This window comes from Lathyrus oleraceus, chromosome 4 (assembly GCF_024323335.1).
Source record: "Lathyrus oleraceus cultivar Zhongwan6 chromosome 4, CAAS_Psat_ZW6_1.0, whole genome shotgun sequence".
NCBI classification, from domain to species: domain Eukaryota; kingdom Viridiplantae; phylum Streptophyta; class Magnoliopsida; order Fabales; family Fabaceae; genus Lathyrus; species Lathyrus oleraceus.
Genome location: NC_066582.1, coordinates 74482487 through 74505334, shown reverse-complemented (window position 1 = coordinate 74505334; position 22848 = coordinate 74482487). Strand labels below are relative to the sequence as shown.

The window sequence follows — 22848 nt, the reverse complement described above, 5'->3', positions numbered from 1 at the left end:
CTCAAGAACACCATAAACACAAAACTTCATCAAACTTCATCAAATCTCAACCAATTCTCGAAATTCTTTTTGCATCCAACTCCTTTCATCATCATCATTGGCTGTTTGTGGAAATTGGAGTGCAAGGAATACTGATTCTCGACTGTTCCAAGAAGCATCATCAATGGTGAATTCGGATTTGGAGCATTAGAAGCAAAGGCAAGCGGATTTGAATGCATCAAACATCTTCCTCATCATCCTAGTTCATCTGTTTTGTGGAATTGAGGCTCAAGAACAGCTAGAATCACACTGCCATAACAGGTGTGTCAAAATTCGAATCTCAAGATTTGCTCGATGCTTATGTGTGTTTTGAAGAGCATGAAACGTAGGTCATTGTGATATAGTTAGTTTTGAGAATGACGAACTGTAGTGCATGAAATCTGGATTTGAATTTTTGTGTCCAAACCCTAACATGATCGATTCGCATGATATAGCAATTGTTAGGTTAAAATAAGTTCATATTTGGATTGTACATGTTCATACGGTTCTAACGGATGCTCATTTGCTCGTTTTGGTTAAGATTTCATGTTCATCGATTTTTTTGAGTGTTCTGGAAATGTTTTGAGTGAAGACGATGATAAGAGCTTGCTTGATCCGTTTTTCCATTCAAATTTTTGAATTAGCTGTTTCCCGCTCCCGCCATCATTATTTACAGAAATGCCATTGTCAAATTTCAATTAATTTAATTAATTCATAAAAAATCATTAACACATTAAAAAAATCATAAAAAATCACAGGAAATTCAGAAAAATGTGGAAATTTTTGTGTTGACTTTGTTGTTGAGTGTAGAATTTGTTTGACCTATTGGTCAAAGTTGTGCATGGTATATTTTTGGATTGACTTAGGTTTGTTTCACATGTGTTCAAATTTGATACATTCTACCATTTTGTTCATAAAATGCACATAATGTAAAATAAATTCTTGACAATTTTTGTGATGATTGTTGACTGGCTGATGTTCATTTATATGTAAATTTCATGAATTTTTGATACCTGATCATTGAGTTATGAATTTTGGAACTTAGGTGTGACAATTTGTGTCACACCTCATTATGCCAACTTGCTGGATTTATTTGAGTGACCTATACTTGTTGGATTAATGTGAAATTTTGCATGATGGTTGATTAACATGTTAAGAGGTTATGTGAACTTTTGTGGAATTTTATGTAGCATTTTCAAATTGATTGCTATTTTTCATCTCTGTTAGCCAATTATGCAAGTTCATGTGACACATGTTTGAATATTTGATGTGAAATGCTCATATGGTATTGAATGATCATGAAATTTGATATGCTTGTAATAGACACATGATGTGACATCCCTGTTTTGGTCTCACTCATTTCTTTACTGTTTTCATTGACTTGTGAATTTTTGAAGTAAATGCATGTGTTGATAGTGTGAATTGGAGCATGAAATTGTGTCTGTTTTTGTTGATTTTCATTGACATAGTTACCTTGGTCCAATTAGGCTAAAATTTGACATGCTAGCCCTTGATTAGGTTCTGTTTAGGTGTAAATTATTTGAGAATTTTTAGATTTGTTTTGATATGGAATTGGATGCAATAGTTCTGTTTGGATGTTTTGTGTTCCATTTGGCATAAGTTGGATTGTTTTGTGCATGGAATGAATATAATGAATGATATGGACATGGGACTAATTGTGTTGGTTTTCTATTTGCATTAATTTGACTTTGGTTAGAGATACCTTGTTGTTTAGGAATTTTTCTTGCTTTTGGACCCTAGGCTTGGCCTAGTGGTCTAGTTGCTAATATTTGCTTGATTTTTCAGGATGAATAGCATAAGGCTCATGGAGAATGATCCAAGTTGATTGAAATGATGTTGTTTGATGTTTGTACACTAACATAACATTGTTTTGTAGGTTGTGAAGCTTGGGCTTGAGCTCATAGCTTGCCTTTGTGTGCCTTGGCTTACATAGTTTGACTGATTAACTTGTTGTTTTCTGATTGGTTGTCTGAGTTATTAACTGGTTAGCTTTTGTACAGGTACCTTTAGTCGCTCTAGTTCTTTTAAGAACTTGCTTGGTAGCCGCTGCTCGGTTGTGTAAACCGCTTGAGGTAGGTCCTCTTGACTTCATGTAGTCTGGAGACCCGGCTGTTACCGGGCCGGGCAAATGTCTGAAGTCCTCCTTAAGAGGCAATGATTGTGGTTGTTTATTTTTCGTGCCAAGCAGGTGAAAGTCCTTTAAATAAGGCAATTGGTGGAAGGTAGGGGTATGCAGTCTACCCCCCACTATTCAGTTGAGTCTTCTCCTTGCTCCCATTACATGGTTGTAGCATTGAGATCACAAGCCCAAGATCTTGTGCAGTGCACATTGTGTCAGAGTCTCTGAGTATAGAAGGGTTCCCCCATTCTGGACCCATGCTCATTTGTCAGAAGCTCTCCCTGGTCAGGGATAAGAGCTGTGAGGTCTGATCCTCACTTCATCCTTTCATCTGCTTCACCTTAGCCTCGTAATGGCAAGGTTAAGAGCAAACCCAGCCCGTACAGACGACTTGCTGAGGCAGTCAAACCTGTTGATTGAGCCCCCTTGTTTGGCTATAGTGGGTGCTCTGTGGATATCTGATTGACATGCCTGTTTGAGATGCTTGTTCTCATTTGATGTATGCTTGTATGTTGTTTGCTTGTGTGCTTGCTTCTTTCCTGGTTAGGATGGGCTTGCTTATGCAAGTAGGATAGAAACCTGAACTTAGGGTGACTTTGCATGACAACATCTAGGCTCGAGTCGTAGTCTCCCTAGTGTTGTGTCTCCCTGGTTTCTGGCTAGTAATTCAGTCCCTTTCAGGGGAACTACATCGCCCTGATCCTCGTTCCAGACGAGGTATGTAGGCAGGTGGTCGTGCGAGACCACTCCGGGCAACCTTTTTCTTTTTTTGCGTGTGTTTGTTTGTTATCTGATTGTGTTTTGGTTCGGATGCCGACGTAAGTCCAGTAATTGGCTGTCGGGCTCCATGTTTGCCATTTTGTGCGTGTTTTGGTTCGGATGCCGACGTAATTCCATCCAGTGGTTGTCGGGCTCCATGTTTGCCACCCTTGCTTGTTTGTATGTTTTGTGTTGTTTGGCGTGCGTAAGCCGAACTACAGTGGCTCTGATTCTTGTTCCAGACAAGATATGTAGGCATAGGACGCGATGTCCTATCGAGCTCCCTTCTCCTAACCCCACCTGCGTTCCCTGTGTGTGTGATGTTTTAGCAACCTATTCTTTATTCTAGGACGTGGATCCCGTCGAGTACGACGGACGTGAGGGGTGCTAATACCTTCCCCTTGCGTAACCGACTCCCTTACCCTTTCTCTTTGGTCGCGAGACCATGTCTTTCCAGGTTTCTCTGAGCGTTTCCTTTCCCGCTTTTGGGATAAATAACGCGCAGTGGCGGCTCTGTGTGTGTTTTTGTTTTTGAGCTTCGCCGGTTGATTTTTCGCAGGATGCGACAGCTGGCGACTCTGCTGGGGATATCGGATGTAGACCTGTGCTGGTCCATCGTCCCTAAGCGAGTCCTTCCTAGTGTTTTAGGATTGGTTTGGGTTGCTTGTGTTGTGTTATTTATTGCATTTATTATTCTAACCTGTGTATATATTTGCATTAATATCTGCATGCATCATACTATCATGTTGCTATCCTCTGTGCAGGTGGTTCCTCTGTTTTGGGATGGGTGTTCTGAGTGGGGCTAAAACCCAGGCCCGAGTATACACCTAGGATTAGTGTGGGTCTCACGTTCCTCATTTGCTAAATCAGCATGATGTTGTAACGTGACATACCACAAGCCGGACGAGGTTCATTTGATAGTGCTTTCCATTGTGGAATATTTCACTTTGGTTGAGTTACTTCATCTGAACTATTGACTCTGGTGACCGATCATTTCCCGGATCTTTGGTTTAGACGATCTCAGGAGAGCTACAATGGCACACCCGAAAGGGCAAACCCATTGAGTATCTCCGCCCGATTGTCGAGACTATTATCCGCCTTAGGATAACCTGTTTAGAATTTACCTGTGAGGGGAGGGTGATTCTTACAGATGCATGTTCAGATGGTGACTCAGATTGTGACTTTTTGTTCCGTGGGTCCTATTTATAAGTCGGATTTATGGCCGTTTATTTCTGAGACGCCGGAGTGCTGTCCGTGATATTTATCAGTGGGGATCCGTTTATTTCAGGATTCCCCGGTCCGTGATATTTATCAGTGGGGATCCGTTTATTTCAGGATTCCCCGGGCCGATTCAGATGGTGATGGTGTGTCCGCTCAGAGACCAGTGATGATGATGATGTATCTATCTTCCGTTTATTTCGAAACCCGTGGGTCAGATTTGTGATGGTACATTCTTCAGATGGTCATGATCGGTCCAGAGATCAGATTCAGTGCGGATGATCAGATGGCTTGGAGGATGGCAACGCATTGCATTCATTCATCAGCATCATTGCATTTTGCATTAATTGCATCTAACACATGTTTACCCATATGCAGGGACACTTTTGATCGAGATCCTGGTTGAGAGACTTTCTGTTCAGATATGAGGACCGGTCTGAAAGACAACGTTGCCTACAGTTTCTTCAATCCAGAGATTGGTGTGCTGAAGGAGATGATAGCATTGATTACACCCGACCATGTGGGGATGTTCAGAGAGGCATACGGTAGTATCCTGAAGATGGTTTTCAGACTCACTGACAGCGACAGAAGTGCCATTCATACTCTTCTCCAGTTCTATGACCCGGGTCTGAGATGTTTTGTATTCCCGGATTATCTGTTGGGACCTCTGATGGAAGACTATGCTAGCATTCTGGGTATGCAGATCCGAGATCAGATTCCTTTCTGTGCTATTGAGAGAGAGCCAGATGTCCTTGGGATTTCCTGTGCTCTTTATTTGAGTCCGGAAACGGTCAAGGAAGGATTGAAGGAAAAAGGAAAGTCACCCGGTTTTCATTTGAGTTTCTTGGAGGCTAAAGCCAAGGAACATGCTACTATGGGTAACTGGAAGACGGTGTGCGCATTGATTGCTGTGAGCATTTATGGGATTGTTCTGTTCCCCAATCAGAAGAATTTTGTAGACCATAATGCTATCAGACTGTTCATGCAGAGAAACCCTGTTCCTACACTGATTGGAGATGTCTACTACTCAGTGCATAACAGGAATGAGAAGAGACGTGGTGGTCTGATCAGGTGCTGCTCTCAGTTGCTCTTCAAATGGTTTATAGGATATTTGCCTTCCCGAGGTGCCTTTGTTCAGATTGATCCCAGTGTCAAGTGGTCCTTCAGGTTGATGGGTCTGCGGGCTGATGACATTGCTTGGACTCATAATGGCTTGGCTGGACAGGATTTCATATATAGCTGCGGGGGATTCCCTAATGTGCCTCTCATAGGAGTTCAGGGTTGCATCAACTACAACCCAATGCTTCTTAGGAGACAGATGGGGTTTGCTGTGGAGGTTCCTCCTCTTGAGCGGGAGATTCAGGAGTCCTTTTACTTCTCAGCTGAGGGCGATCAGGCCAAGCTGGTACAGGTGTCTGGGGCATGGCGCAACATCCAGAGAAAGGGCAAGGTTCCGTTTGGCAAAGTCAACAGCCGGTATTTTCCTTTATTCGATGATTGGCTTCGGAAGAGGATTGAGTCTACATTTCTACCATTTCCGGGGGGTGATCCTGTGTGTCCTATGATTGAGGGTCCAAGTTCTTCTGTCAGCATGGAAGAATTCCTCGAGATGAAGAGGGCCAGAGATCAGTTGCTTGCAGAGAAAGTGGAATTGGAGATGACTGTTGCTCGGTTTCAGACAGCCAACCAGGAGATCAAGATAAAGATGGAAGATCAAGACAAGCGACACGCCTTGGAAGCCAAGCGCTTTGAGATGGACACGGCCTACTATGGGAAGATAAGCCAAGCCTTGACGTCATCCAACAGGGAGCATGACATCACAAAGGAGAAGCTGTTCAGAGCATCAAAGGTGATTGAAGATGAGAAGAGGAGGCAACTCCTTGTCAGAGATCAGAGGGATACTAGAGCCAAAGTTCTGGCTGCAGAGTGGGAAGCGGAGAAAGCAAAGATCAGGGCTGAGAGGGATCACTACATGGCTGAGAGAGATCACTACTTCAGGCAGATGAAGATTCATCAGAAGGAAGTGGGGAGATTGCAGCAGGAAAACACCGAACTCAGGTTCGCCGCAGAGTTCGCGAAGATGGTTGATGATACAGGGCCTTCTGTGGGACCCTCATCAGGCTAGCTTTGTCATTTGTGTGGATTACCGTCAGGCTTGTTGACGGAATCTACTTGCTTGTATTTCTTTCCTGATTCCGGAGGATTGTATTTGATTTTTATCTGGGTTGATGTATGACTATGGCACTTATTATGCACTTTTGGCTATGTGATGGTATTTTTCATTCAGTGGTTGATCTTCAAGCTTTATTTGCCTTACCGTATGCACTCACACAAGCACACACATGGTTGGGGTATTCATGCTAAATCATATATCTCTGATCTGTATGAGGGAAGTAAATGCTGAATATCAGAATATTGCGGCCGGATTACTATTTGTCTCAATGAAGCCAGGATCAAGAGACAAAGTGTTCCTCATGTGGATGGACATTGCATTCATGCATGATAACTTGTTTTCTATTTTGCAGGTGTTAGTTTCTAACCTGTTTGATTGGCACAGGAATGATGAATCCGTCCAACACCGACATTCTCGAGCTGAAAGAGAAGATGGGAGAGCTGATCAATGTCATGAAAGAGTTCGCCTTGGGGCAGAAAGTAATTGCCGAAAAGGTGGGGAGGATTGAAGACTGGCTGAAGATGGGGAACATGCAAGGAAACGCTTCGTCATCTGGACCGAAGAAATCCTTTGGTAATGACCAGCATAAGGATGAGGGTGAATCGAGTGCTGTGTACGCCCAGAGAGGACACGGTAGGGGTCGTTACTACCAGCACACTGTGGCGGTAACCCTCCCTGCTGGTAAACAGTCAGTCCGACAGCAACCTCAGACAACCCCACAGAAGATACAGGGAGCTGGGAGCCAAGTGAAAGGAAAAGGGGTTGATCGTCATTTTGACAAGCCACCCATGCCATATGCTGCTCTGTTTAAAAAGTTGATGGATCTTGGGATGGTTCAACCAAGGATGTTAGCTCCAGTGAGATCAGATCAGAGGCCACCTAACTATAATGAGAACGCCAGGTGTGAATTTCATTCTGGTGCGCCTGGGCATAACATTGAGGGTTGTAGAGCCTTTAAGCATACTGTCCAAGACCTGGTGGAGTCCAAGGCCCTCCATTTTTCACTATTGTCAGATGTTAATGCTAATCCCATGCCGGCGCATGGTCAGGTGATGGTGAATGCAATTGCTGAAGATTCAAATCACGCCTATACGGTGGGGGAAGAGACTGACAGTGACTGTGAACTTGAGTCCTGGATAAAATCGTGCGTGGCAGGGAACTGGAAGGCTTAAAAAGATCAGCACTGTCACTCATCCTGAAGAGTAATAATTTCTTGTTTTCAGTTTATATGCATGAAAGCCTTACGTGTTGCCCGACACGTAATGGTCAATTGTAAGGGCCACATCATGTTTAAATTTGCATTTCTGCATCATTAATAAATGGATGTTTTTCAGTCAAAAAGCGGTGTTCCCTGTTTTTCATTTATTTTTGCAGTTTTAAAAACAAATAAAAATGGCAATGTTTGTTTTCATTTTTTCCTTTTTGATTTGTCTCGTCCCAACTTCAAAAATAGTTCTCCGGATCTCGTTGATAACAATTTGGTTACCCCTCATATGACTGCGATAATCCGAGCAATCAGGCTGACGAAGAAGGCGAAGAAGATTGTGATCTGCTGGAATTAACCAGGATGTTAAAACCAGAGGAGAAGGTGATTCGGCCGCATGCAGAGCGGATTGAGGTTGTTATTCCAAGCACGCTGAGGTCGGAAAGTGAAAATTGGGGCCGCTTCAGAGGCGAATCGAGAGCAGGATGGTAGTCGTGTTGAAAGAGCAGGTGGATGCCTTCACCTGGTCATGTCAGGATATGCCGGGGTCGGATACCGGTGTCATTGTGTACAAGCTACCAAGGAAAGGAGACTGTACTCCAGAAAAGCGAAACGCCGGTGCTACTTATCAGAGAGCCATGGTGACTTTGTTTCATGATATGATTCGTCGTGGAATCAATTGCTATGTTGATGACATGATAGCAAAGTCCCATGCGGAAGTGGGGCATCTGGCTGACCGGGGCAAGTCGGTTGACCGGTTTGAGACAATTCAAACTGAGGTTGAATTCAGATAAGTGCACTGTCAGAGTGCGGTCCGGTAAGATGATTGGGGTTCATTGTAAGAGAGGAATCGAGGTTGATCCTGCAAAAAAATAAAAATAAAATTAAAAAAAAATGCCTGAACCGAGGAAAAACAGAAAAAGAGGTTCGTGGTTTCCTAGGTAGATTGGACTACCTGTCATGGTTCACATCTCATCTAATAGCCACGTGCGAACCTATATTCAAGATGTTGAAAAAAAAATCAAACGGTCAGGTGGATAATGATTGCCAAGGGGCATTGAAAGAAAAGAAAGAATGAGTTGCGGGAACCTCTGATTCTGATATTTCCTGTGGGAGAAGCAATTGTCAAATCTGTACTTGACAGCTTTCGAGGGGTCTACGAGGTGTGTTGGGTCAGCATGACGAGTCTCGTCGAAAAGAGCATGCAATTTACCTTAGCAAAAAGTTCACCGACTGTGAAACAATACATTCACAGTTCGAGAAACTTAATGTACTTTGGCATAGGCTGCTCGCCGACTGAGACAGTATATGCTGATTCATACCACTTTGTGGATTTCAAGATGGATCCGATCAAGTATGGGTTTGAGAATCCAGCATTGACCGGACGGGCTGCGAGGAAAGTAAAGGAATGTTGACTGATTTGTGATACTCTCAGAAAGCAATCAAGGGGTGTATTGTCTGATTACATCGCTCCGCAACCCATGGTGGGTTATCAACCAATGAAGTTTGAATGCCCTGATGAGGACATCTCGAGGTGCTCCAATCGAAAGATTGAGAGTGACCGATCCCGGAGGAAGGGCCTGACCCCAAATCCGAACGGATTCTGATGTCTGATGGGGAGGTTAAGGAGAATAAGATTTTGTTGCCCGGATAACGTTTGAATACACCAACGACGGTGTGATTGAGTAGGAAACTGGTATCCTGGGTATTGATCTTCGGTGTGTCTACTGGGGCAACTCCTTTCTCATTGGTATATGGAATGGAAGTCGTGTTACCTGTTGAGGTTCAGATTCCTTCTTTGAGAGTCCTGATGGACGTGAAATTGCAAGAGGCTGAATGGGTAAGGACCCGGTACGAAGAGCTAAGCCTGATAGAGGAAAAGAGGCTAGCAGCCATCTGTCATGGGCAGTTGTACCAGCAAAGGATGAAGCGCGCTTTTGACGAGAAAGTACGACCTCGGGTGTATCACATGGGTGATATGGTGCTAAAAAGGATCCTTCCTCCTCAAAACGATCGAAGGGGCAAATGGACACCGAATTATGAAGGTCCATTCGTGGTCAAGAAGGTTTTCTCTGGTGGAGCCTTGTTGTTAACGACCATGGATGGCGAGGATTTTCCATCCCCTGTGAATGCGGACGCAGTTAAAAAAATACTTCGTGTAAAGAGACCCGCTGGACGAAAAGAACAAAATAGTCCAGGCAAAAATGGGCGTCCCGGCGAACCAAAAAACAGAAAGAAAGGTTCGGGCAAAAATTAGGGATAAAAATGAAAAAATATACACCCGGCAAGTCGAAAACCTGAACAGGCGACTTGGGCAAAAATGGGTATCCCGGTGGACTGAAAACCCGAAAGGGCGGTCCAGGCAAAAGAGGGATTGAAACGAACAATTGCGTCTGGCATGATCGTTTGCGCTCTGGTTAAAGCATCATGGATAATGCCCGGTAGGGATCAGTCAGAATCGTCTTGTTCAGAAGGCAGAAAGCATGGAGAGTCTGAGGACATATGGGGTGTAACTGAGTTGGAACTCGATGAGATTACGGGTTTCTCATTGCCATTAGGATAGATTTTTCCTTTTGTGCAATTACCTCTTTTCAGGAATTGCTTCCTTTTGTATTGCTCATTTGAGCCACGCTTTTCCAATCAATAAAATGCATATTCAGTCAAATAATTTTGTTTTTGTCTTTCATTACTGCTTTGATTGCAAAAACATCCAGATATTTTTGATAAAGAATTTTGCATTTTAAAACATACAGGTTCCTTCCAATGCATGTTTATAAGTTTGAAAGCTTGAAATCTTATTTGGAAGGTTGGGTGACTCAAGTGTTGAAATCTTGACATGCCTGGGGCACGGTTTTATCTGACGATCTGTTTTGCAGGTATTGTTGGATATTCTTCATTCACTTGCAGGTTGTGATGTGGAAGCTGTTGATGAAACAAATCCCCAGAGGGTTCGCTCAGGAATGAATGTATGAAGGGACGACGAAGTGACGTTGAGGCGTACGACGATCCTTGATGATAATCAAGAAGACTCTTCAAAATCGGAAGATTGGAAAGTCTGTAGAAATTCCCCGCAGAGTCTGATCAGGGACGAGTAAGTTGGAAGACGATGAAGAGACGACGAGAGACGTCCGACGACCTTTGGAATTAATCAAGAAGACTCTTCAAAGTCGGAAAATTGAAAAGTATGTATAAATCCCAGGAATATGTTTCTCGTCGAGCGCGGAGCGATTGGGAATACAAGATGATGGAGCAGAAAAGGTTCAGACGAGTCTGGGAGTTCTCAAAAGTGGAAAGCCGATACAAGATTGGGAGGCGGATACCGTGGTTCGACGAGTCGACGGGTGTTCTGTACCAACTTTTCTCATTTCCCCAGCTAGGTCCCCAAGCAGAAGTAGAGGACCAACTCCCTAGCAGATCCGAGGTCTGTGACTTCCCCAGCCGAGTCAAGATGGTTATCCCCGGCAGGTTTAAAGCGGTGTTTCTTCAGTAGCCAGGCTAGAAGGTTGCTATTCCCCGAGTGGAGCGGGTTCAAAGAAATATATCTCCAGCAGTTCCCCGAGTGGAGCGGGTTTCAATAAAATATATCTCCAGCGGTGTTTATCCTACCAGTGGATTGGACACGTTCCCGTAGCGGACGGATTTTTGCATCCCCAGCTGAGTTGATTCTACCTATGGATTGCATGGGTTGTCCCCAGCGGAGTAGTATGCGTTTCCCTAGCAGGGTCAGGATGGTTATTCCCCAGCAGGTGATAGATCGATGTTTCCCCAGCAAGTATCTGTGAGTATTTCCCCAGTGAAGTCAGCAGGTATCTGTGAGGGTTTTACCGAAGCGGAGTCAGGATTGATATCCCTAGCAAGTCACGATTGGTGTATCCCCACAGAGTGTTGGTGGTGCTTATCCCCAGCGGTTTCCCGAACGGATTGGGTGCAAAGGAGGTTCTTCCCCAGCAAGGGTTACCTTATCCCAGCAGCAGCAGTGTTATTCCCCAGCAGGGTGGAATCGGAGTATTGGCGAGTTCCTCAGCAGGGTGTCTCGTGCTCCCCAGAAGAGTCCCTTGAGGGGGATGTTTTTTATGCATTCATCATGTAGGATAGCATAGCATGCTGCATAGAAAAATAAATAATCGCGTAGCATTTCCATAATTATGGAGCATTACGCAGAAAAATCAATCATGCATCATTAAAAGCATCTGCTAGTCTCAAGCTGTGGTTACCGTTTGAGAGGTGATGTTGCATCAAAGTTTCTGTCGAGCGAAGATGGGAATGATAGACCAATTTTCCGGTGTTCAGACCGAGGCGGTAGTCAGACCGATTTGGCGTTCAGGCCCAATTTCCGATTCTCAGATCGAAGGAGTTTCCAACGATCAGGTTGAAGTACTTTTTCCGGTGTTCAGACCGAGGCGGTGTTCAGACCGAAGTGGCGTTCAGGCCAAGTTTCCGGTATTCAGACCGAAGAAGTTTCCGACGATCAGGTCGATGTACTTATGGCATTCAGGCCAATTTTCCGGTGTTCAGACCGAGGCGGTATTCAGACCGAAGTGGCGTTCAGGCCAAGTTTCCGGTATTCAGGCCGAAGAAGTTTCCGACGATCAGGTCAATGAAGAAAGAAAAAATATTTATGACTTGCAAGAAATTACTACTTGGGCCTAATAAATCAGAGCCTTGACTGGACCTTTCACTCATATAACCTTTTTATTTCATTACTGTGAAGAGGTCAAATTATGAGTTAGTCATTTTGAATTTGATTATGAAAAAAGTTTGGCGTTGAATCAAACTTTTTTATTTACGTTTGAATGAATTATGAAAATGGTTTGAAGTGTTTGATCTTTGAATGAAATCGAATTGGTGGTTTGAAAATGATTGTTAAAATGATATTGAAAGTTTTTTTTCGAAATGATGAGATCAATTTTTTAATTAACAAAATCAATTTATTAAAATTTGATTAAATCACTTAATTAAGCTAATCAAAATTGTTTGATTACAAATTAATGTAATCAAATAATCAAGTTAATTAGTAGTAAATATTTTTCGAATTAATATATAATTATATAAAATGGTTAAAATAATTTATTAATTGCTAATATTTTGACAATACAACTCTACAAATTTATTTAATATAAAATAGAAAAAAAATCATTTATTAAACTATTTTATGTTCAAAATTCTCTAAAAAAGAACTTAAATGAATACAAATATTCTTAAGAGGCTTTAAATATTATTTTTCATAAAATATAAAATGAGTTAAGTTTTAGTATAAATATATAAATTATAATAAAAGAAGATTATAGAAACACAAATCAATCTAGTCCATGAATTGAAATTTAATCATTGTGCTTAATTTTTTTAGGGAAATATTAACTAGTGTCTCCGAAATATTAATTAAATTTTTTTATAAAAAAAGTTGAATATTATTTAAGGGATTAAAATGATAATTTTAAAAAAAAATATATGTGTTTAATATATTGAAAATATAAATAATCAATTTTTGTAAAAAAAAATACTATATGTATAAATCCAAGATAAGGTTACAAAGTATTCGTATTCTCGTGATACCCACCCACATACAATTTAGAGACCCACAAAGGTAGGCCCGATGCTCGCTTAGTGGCAAAGAGGTTCATTATGAAATATGGACAGGATTATAAGGAGACGTTCAACCATCTTGTTAAGATTACCACGCCTGTAGCCGGACGGACCCCAACCGAAAGAAAGACGCTAGACAGACTAACTACAAGCGAGATAAAGAAAACAGTTGACCCTATGTGTAAAACCTTGTCGCGAGAGAGTCTTTCTCCAATGAGAATCAAGTTTTTGGGCAATACAAGAAAGGACGATCGCCTTCAGCAGGGTGAACCTTCACTTTTTGGATCGTCTTCTGCCCAATGTCAATGTGGTACCCTCCCGTTTTTTGTTCCCATTGGGTTTACCTTGTTTACAGGTCGACCCCATGACAACAAGAAAAAAAGGCGATCTTATGCTATACTCCGGTGATCTCTTTCCTACAGAGGCACGCAAAACCCCATTGGGGCATTGACTCGAGGTTACATCCATGTTCAAAGGACAGATTCAACTACATCGAAGTGAAAAGACAGGTAACTCAGTCGAAGTAATGGAATGGGCGATATCCCAGCCTTTTCTCTTATCTTTGTGGGACTCTTTCTTAGGCAGAAGAAGAAGGGGCTAGCCAACTGACTTGTGGGATGAGGATAATTAGTTTGTAATTAGCACTAAGGCAATGGAAGTAGAATCCGTTGATGAATGCTATAGGTGAGGTTGCTTTCCGCCTTAGTGCATCTCACATTGTGGTATCACTGATATAGGAGTTTATCATCCGTCCTGAGATTGGATTGGTGTTCGATGTACTATTACTATAAGGTACAAATATGCTAGAGTTGTTTCATCCATTTCTATACTAAACATAATTTTTTTTTCATGTATTCTTAACCACTCCCGGGTGACACCTTTTCCCTGTTTTTATCTATCATAATATATATATATATATATATATATATATATATATATATATATATATATATATATATATATATATATATATATATATATATATAAAAGTTAATATCAAATTAAATAAACAAAATTAATTTATAATTTTAAAAAACGGAGGGACCAATATTAAATGTTAGCCATCAATTTTTTTTTCCTTTTCTCCCTTTAATAACAATTGCTATTGGGGTTTCTTCCAACTCGGTGCTGTCGGACATGCTATAGCTTTGCTGTTTGTCCGAGCCACTTTTCCGGCCGCTTGTCTTTTAACTGACGGATCCTTGACCTCTAGCCGTAGACGGTTGCTTTCAATCGCTTATTCAATCACATCTCGCCGGAGACGGTTGCTTCCAATAGCTTATTCAATCACATCTCGACTCTGCTGCCGCTCTTCAGAGACAGGTGAGTTTGTTGTAGGAGAATTCTAAGGATTTGTGAGAGGGCGTTGAGTATTACGCCGGAGATGGTGCTACTTCTTTCAGAAGACAATCTCTTGATTCTGCTATTTACCTTAAGTTTTTTTTAACCTTTTCCCTCGTTCAGTTCATAACTTAATAATTGTTATCAATTCCACGAAATGCATATGATCGTAAGCACTTCAAAATGTCTTTAAAGTGTTTGATGAAATGCTTTGTTATTTAGTTGTGTGATAATTGGAAAACGGTTTAAGTGATGATATTGGAATCAATTTGAAGGTGTAATGGGGAGTGAGGATGGAAGAGACCCATTCAAAGGTGTAGATTGGAAAGCTGTTGGCGGTGAGATGCAGCAAAACCCTAATGTCCAACCAACTCTCGCAAAACGACTCCCCAAGAAAATTAGACTAGTACCAGAATACTATTTCCTTCCTAAATGGCCACTACCATCCGCGATGTTGTTCTGTAGTGCCTGTATTGCCGGTGGAGTTGGTGCTGGTATGCTAGTAGAAGCATGGATCGACAAGAAAGTTAAAGGTACTCTTATTTCTACTTTCTTCTCATTTCTCCTCAATTTAGGTACTGAAGTTTAGGTTGTGAGCATTTTGGTGTTCTAGACATCTTTTTAGTACATATATATACTTTCTCTTCACTTTTCTCATTCAAACAAGTATTATATCTCACATATCACTATATATTTTTATATCTCACATATCACATCACTATTTTAGCTTAACTCATAACAGACAATATATAGTTAGTTAGTTATGTAGTACGTTAACTCTAGACTATCAGAATGTTTCAGTATGTATGCAAAATTGTGATGATAATTAATATGCAATAAAAGTTATCTTCAGTTTGAGTACTTTATTTCTATCAATATTAGCATCTCAATTAAGACCTAGCAATCTTAAACTTAACACTTATTAATAGTATGTTTGAACTTCCTACTTCCTAGGAGTCTATTAGTGTTGACATACATGCATTAGCATTATTTTCTTTTGTAGACTTGCACCTCAACTTGTTATTATCTGACTATTCTGCTTTTCATTCAACTTATCAAAATTTGTCGTTTTATTGTTCTGTTTACTCTGTCAATTAGATTAGTTTATTTCACACTTCTGTAACATCTCTTTGGATTACATTATGTTCCACAATTCATACTTTTAATTGACTTAACTTATATTATGGTCTTAATCATACATATTATTTATTTAAAACATGTTATGGCCTTGCTTCAATGCATTAAAGGGTTGGGTTTTAGGTTTGCAATTGATGCTTTTTGACTCATGCATTAAAGGATTGGGTTTTAGATTTGCAATTGAAGCTTTTCGACTCATGCATTTAAGAGCTGGGTTTTAGGTTTGCAATTGAAGCTTTTTGACTCATGGGAATCACCGCCCAATTTCTTTGGTGGATATACTAGGATGTCAGAGAGCTCTGCTTTAATTTTAATTTTTTCTCCTTGGATGTTTTTAGCTTTAAGGGATGGTGGTTAGGGCTGTTAAAAAGAACTGGAAAACCGAACTGAACAGAACCATCTTTAAACGAAACAAACTATTGAATTCAAGAACTGAAACTATGATTTTTTAAATGTTTCTCTTACTGAAACCGAACCTAAGTAACCAAATCTGAACTGTAAATAACTGTACCAACAAAGAATATTACTTTAAACTTTTCTCTAACTGAAACCGAACCTAAGTAACCAAACCGAAACTATGATTTTTTAAACGTTTCTCCAACAATGAATATTATTTTTTGAACAGCTTTTTGAGAAATGAAATAATAGATCTAAAAAGTAAAAACAGGAATCAACATAAAACTCCAGATGGAAATATACTGAACCAGTTCTCCAGTCGCCAATTTTTGACTTCATTCTTCAGTTCAAATATAATTTTGGTTCAATTCAGAGCAAAAATACTGAACCGGTTCACCGAACTGTTATGAAAGTTTGGTTCAGTTAAGTATAAACCATTAATGGTTCGGTTTGGTTTTTGGAACTGTTGTCTCTGATCCAAACCATGACAGTCCTAGTGGGTAGATGCGTCTCATTTTCTTCTACTAGTCTACTTTAGACTTAAGTTTTCAATTTCTTCTACTAGTCGACTTTAGACTTAAGTTTTCAATTGGTCTTCTATTGGTGTTCATAATTTACATATTTTGATGTTAATTGCATTTTCAGCAACTTAATTCAGGTTTATGACTATCTCATATTGTGCATTTCAACTTTTCTTATTTGGTACCAGTGTTTTTATTCTTATTTGTTTATAAAGTTTGAGATTATTCTCATGGTCTTTTAATTCTGTGCTGCAGATGATGGTGGGGTTATATGGGAGTTTGAAAAATAAACTCTGGATTTTTGGTGCATCTAATGTCACATGACTGCCTCTCCAGCACTCCACTCAAATATTGATCTCTACTCAAATTTATCTATAGTTATTAGTTTAACAAATAAGTGTGATTCAATAGTTTATTTGGGTTCTTTCTTAGACTGTTGATCGACTAGTAGTTATCAATTGACATGTTTAAATTTGTGAAAGAATTTTTTTTTTTGAGCATGACCTCGGTTTAAATTGATTCCTATTTAACTTTTTTTTGCCACTTGCTCATTTTGGTGATTATATATATATATATATATATATATATATATATATATATATATATATATATATATATATATATATATATATATATTCCATCCTTAAGGGTGTTCGCCACATGTTTACGGTCACAATTATCCATAGTGTCTCGAGGTGTATTTTCGGCTAAAATTAAAGTTTGGAGATGCATTTGCGTATGTATAAAAGGTTAATCTGAAAATGCATCTATCTAATCTCCCTTAGTTTAATATTCAGTGAGTTTTTTTTTGGAGTTCTTCGTTAATATAAAATTAATATTAAATTTAATAAGAAACAAATGGTTTGGGACGTTGTAACATCTTTATAATATCTTTGGTTTATTTTGCAATTGTCGTATCTTCTACTATCAGACTCTTTGTTGAGTAATGGTAAAAGATACACTTCACATAATCTTTAAATCATTATCCATCTTCAGTTTAAGCATCGTGAACTGTATCTTTCTTTCGTTGTCAATCGACAGTGGATGATACTCGAGCTTGACAATTCGTCGAATTTTTGTATATCGCAGGAGAGTATGCAATTTGGTTTTCAGATCAAGGAGAAATGTGTCTTTGGAGAACCTAAACTGAAGTGGGGACTTGCGCCATTGAAATACACAAAGACAATATGAGAATATGTATTCTTTTTGGTTTTTATAAAGAAAATGGAAGATGAGCCTTTACTTATACAAGTGGTCGATCAAGTTGGACCATATAAACCATATCATTTCATTATGACATATTTCAGAGATGCATATCTGAATACAACCAATATTTTTTTTCTTTAAAAAATAAGGGTCTTTACATAGATGCACATTCGTATAGTCCCCTATTTTTTTTATGATTAAAATGTGTGTCTGAATATGCATTTTAGGATTCACCAAAACCACTCTTTATACATAACCAATACATTATGCGGTGTATAATTTATAAATACAAAAATTGTCACCTAATTTTATAATATTATAGACAACATTACATAAAAAAAAACAAGTTACATTGCTAAATTTTATAATATTATGGATAACATTACATACAAAAAACAAGTTACATTGCTAGATTAAAACTAAAAGGGTTAAATATCTTTGTGGTCCTCCTAAATATCTCATATTTTATTTTTTCCTTTTCAATTTTTTTTTGAAGTATGATCCTCCTAACATTTTTCATCCACACTTTGAAACCTCCGGCATCTTAGCGATGATTTTTACAACTTAACGACATAATTAGTGACGGTTTTAGTTATAGATTATTACTTAGCGACCGAATTAACGACAATGTTAGCGACGATTTTAGCATGAGGGACCAATAGTGTGGATGAAATTTTTTAAGAGGACCATTCTTTGAAGGAAATATTTTGAGGGACTAAAAGTGAAATATGAGATATTTATGAGGAACACAAACATATTTAACCCAAACTAAAATGTACATAAGTCTAATGGTGTTTTATTTATTTGCTTCTCTGTCAACATCGTTCAATCCGGTGAACTCTTTTATCCATTTCAGAAAGAGATCTGACCAAGTTTCAATATCTTGGACGAAATGTGTCGTCCACTCCGGTGATGTCTTTGGTATAAGACATCTCAGTTTCAAATAAACATGAACAAAATCTTATGTTTTTTTAAAAGCAAATCAATACACATGATGCGTACAGAAGGCTATTGCGGTGGCCTACTCCGAATTGGAAAAAACATATCTGAGAAACTATATCTTGTCAGATCAATACATAATCTATCATAAACACTTGATATAAGATGTCTCATTTCTGGAAAGCACATCCATTTGTCAAACGATACTGAACCGCTAAGACAAAGAACAAAAGCATTGAAAATTGCATCATAATTTTCTTTTTTCCCGTATAACTTTGTGTATGAATCCCTATGAGTCGTCATCTCTTGTATAAGCTGAAGAAGGACAAGTTGGTGGTCATCCTTTAGAGATGACAATGGGCAGAATTTGGTCAAGGTAGTATACTACTCATCTCCATACTTACGATTTGAAAAAATCCTCGTATTCGAGCCCATACTCGCTTGGTTGTCTAAGTTAGCACCCGTATCCGTACCCTATGAGTATGTAAGTACTCATATCTGTACTCGTTACCCGCATTCATATTAAAAATAAATAGACCAATTATAAAATATCTTATCATTTTAAGTTTTTAAAAACATTAAAAAAATTAAAAAATTTATTGTTGAAGTAAAATTGATATTAAATACATATTGGTTTAACATTGATATACTTTTTAAAATTGATAGACATATATTTTTATATAATAATATAAATTAAAATTTATAAATATAAATTAAAATACATAAATATATATTGTGTAGGTATGGGACGGGTGAGTACCAAGGTGCCCATACTCGCACTCATATCCACTTCTTTTTTTATAATTACCCGATCTCATGTCCGTATCCATTTTTGCGGATTTTTACCCTATCCATTGTGGATAATTTTGCTGGTGCCAATTGGGGATGAGACAAACCGCCATCCCTATCATCCTCTCATTTACCCAGCAAACCTGAATAGCTCGAAAACCACAGTTGTCGTCACCTTCAACTCTACAATCTGCTCAATGTATTTGTACATAAAAAACAACAACTCTACAAAGTATGAAAAAGATCGTCTCGTGGAGTTGTCACTTTGTGTCGGTCTGACCTTTTTAGGTGCACCTTTTTTTAACCGATTCCGACGGTGGTTTAAATTCGTTGTTTCTGGATAGACAATCTTCCTCAACCGCTCTTTGATGTACAATTTCATAATGTGATAAGCTTTCATGAATCTCTCTTGGATAACTTCTCACTCAGTCATGATAGATATGTTTGATTTATCATCCTTCATCAAAATGAAGCCTTTTCCACTAAGTAAAAACTTAATCCATACATATTGGTTTTTCAAGCTTCATCTTCTTTGAAATTAAACAAACACATGAAAGATTGTACGTCTTCCTAAGTGTACATCCACACTTTGAGCTATCTGAACCTGTTTTTCTCGCTCAAGTTTCTTTAGAGAACTGATGTCTCCCTCAAGAGATCCCCGTAGGCTCTTGGATGCGGAAACATGAATCCACGACTTTAGTGCCACTATTATGAGTAAGGTTTACAAATCTTTTTTCCCCTTTATCAGGGTCTTCATTGTCTTGTGACGTTGAGTGATGCTCCATTCAATCATAGAAATATTAGATTTCAATTCATCAAGGAATTGAGTATACTTCTCATGTTCGACCCGTTCTATTAGAATGCCCCTTAGCAAGTGATTTTTTGCCATCCTTGATAACTCAAAAGGTGACTTATCATGAAGGTCTCTGTCAGGTTTGAAGTGTGGCTTTAATAACCTTCTTAATGGAAGACCACATATAATTTTGAAACCATAAAAAAAGAATAATATTCCGACGGAAGGAGAGGCCTCCAACCCATGTCATATAATTTTGAACAACCAAAAGATACCCCAGACATTGTTAAAAATTCCAATTTGCTGCAAAAAACAACTACCCTCTCCTCGTAAGAATACATGGACACAAAGTCTTGGCATTGAAATGCTTGTCATCTTTTTACACCATTGATTATGGTTAAGAACAAGATGAGAAAGAAAATCATTAACAAAACTATCAGGGATCTCACATCTCTAAAGGCCCAATTCGTGACGTTAAATGCGTAACCACTCCTTAAATATCCCATAATCTGATAATTAGAGTTAAGAATAGAATGAGTAAATGAATAGCGGAATCGTACCTGCAACCACTCCCCAAGAACTTGTGAAGTAAATGCATTATACGCCTATAAGAACTCTTAATTATTCATTGGAAGTTTAGGTGAAGAAAGTGCGGAGAAAGATCAAAGAAGGAAAACTGAAATCTTTTTATAGGAAGAGGAAGTCCAACCGCAGGGAAAACCTACTGCCACCCACTAAGCACCTCAACATTCATAAGAAAAGGGAAAAATTCCCCACTTTAGGGACACGCGTAAGAAGTAAGGCCAAAATTGGCTTCCGAAGAAAAAATCATCATCGATCGCATTCAATGCAATCACGCTTTATTCAACTAACGTTTGATTACCCTTAACAGACAAACATTTAATTTTCTTCAGTTGTCTGTCATTTGATTTCTTTCAATTGATTGACGCGTGATTCACCTTATTGGCACCTGGGTATATATATATATATATATATATATATATATATATATATATATATATATATATATATATATATATATATATATATATATATATATATATATATATATATCTTAGACCCGCCTCATATAAGAGGGACTCACCCTAGGATGTTGTATGAATTACCCAGATAGGTAGAAAAAGAACGAGACTAAATTACTTTTCCCTTTCCAACCCTCGTGCATAAGTGATAATGTATTAGTATATTTATGAAAGGGCTCACAGGGGGCGACAGGGAGACAATTGTTGTAACATCTCGCCCACAATATCTTATTGATCACTCATTTCCTAGATCGAGCACCCATTTACTGGATGTGATGTCCTTTCCTCAAATACGTCACCCATTTCCTAGACGACTTACTCAAAGCGTGAAAACGTGGAAAGTGACGTGTCCTTGGTCCACAACGGTGTGGAAGAAGTAAAGAGGAAATTGGGCATGCTCTCTTAAATAATAGAGGGTTAACGGTCCACTCCCATATTCTATTGAAAGTGGTTGTTACTCCCAAGGGACATATGATCCAGGTCATGTACAACTGTAAATACCTCAACCCTGAAGTTAAGAGGGACAATCTCATATTCACAAAATACTAGATACACAGAGCTTCTCACCTCCCTATGTGAGCTAACTCTAAACCTATAACAAACCATAAAGCCTCTGACATCCCCTTAATCACTAGGGGCTGTCACATATTATACTTTAGTGAGTACAAATTTCAATTTAAAATTTAATATAATAAATATCATATTATAAATATTTTGAACTATATCTAGATTAAAATAAAATTATTATAATAAAATGAAATACGAATAAAATAAATTTCTTCTAAAAAAATAAAAATATTTTGAAATTAAGTTTACCAAACAAATTTTTCAATTTTTTCATCTCTAATATATTTTTCAAAAATAAAATAAAATTACCATACAAGTTTTTCAAAAAAAATACGAAAATAACCATGTTTTCAAAAAAAATACTAAAATAACCAAGTTTGGTAGAGGGGGGAATGTGCGCCAATGCATCTGGCGCCTGAGTGTTGCTTGTGAAAAGAAAACTTAATTTTGCAGCCAACAAAAATCAAACACACAACCTTCTGATCAAGAGTCAAACACATTACCATTGCACCACAAATCCTTCATGTTAATTTGTTTCATCATATATTTAATATACCGTGTATAATTACAGTAGATTAATAAATTAGTAAAACTTAGTTGAAATTTTTTTCACTTAGTTTTAAAATAATGTATAATTACAGTAGATTAATTTGTTTCATCTCTATATATTTGTCTTAATTATTTTCACTTAGAACTTTTATACCTATTTAAAATTTTAAATTAACTAAATATATATTTAATTTTATTTTATCATTATTTTAAAAATATATAAGTTAAGAATATTATTTAATATTTGCATTTTAATTTCTTAAGAGTATAATCACAATTTTATATTATAACATTAAATATAAAATATAGATAATATCCATTCGATATATCAAATATGAACGTAGATAGTTAAAATATTTATGTTTATTTAAAATTGATTATAATAAAATTAAATAAAATATATATTTTTTATTTTATAAAAAGAATTGTTTAATAAAAAAGAGTATTGTATAAAAGAATATTTAAATTTTAT

The 22848-nt window shown here is 38.2% G+C and overlaps 1 protein-coding gene across 1 annotated transcript; it reads left to right on the top strand.

Annotated features, from left to right (window-relative positions):
* Positions 1-14162: 14162 nt before the first annotated feature.
* Positions 14163-17020, top strand: LOC127073480 (uncharacterized). The gene is made up of 4 exons (XM_051014635.1): positions 14163-14350; positions 14393-14418; positions 14712-14969; positions 16746-17020. Exons 3-4 carry the CDS (start codon positions 14717-14719, stop codon positions 16778-16780), a joined length of 288 nt encoding a protein of 95 aa, XP_050870592.1. The 5' UTR covers positions 14163-14350; positions 14393-14418; positions 14712-14716; the 3' UTR covers positions 16781-17020.
* The last annotated feature ends 5828 nt before the right edge of the window (positions 17021-22848 follow it).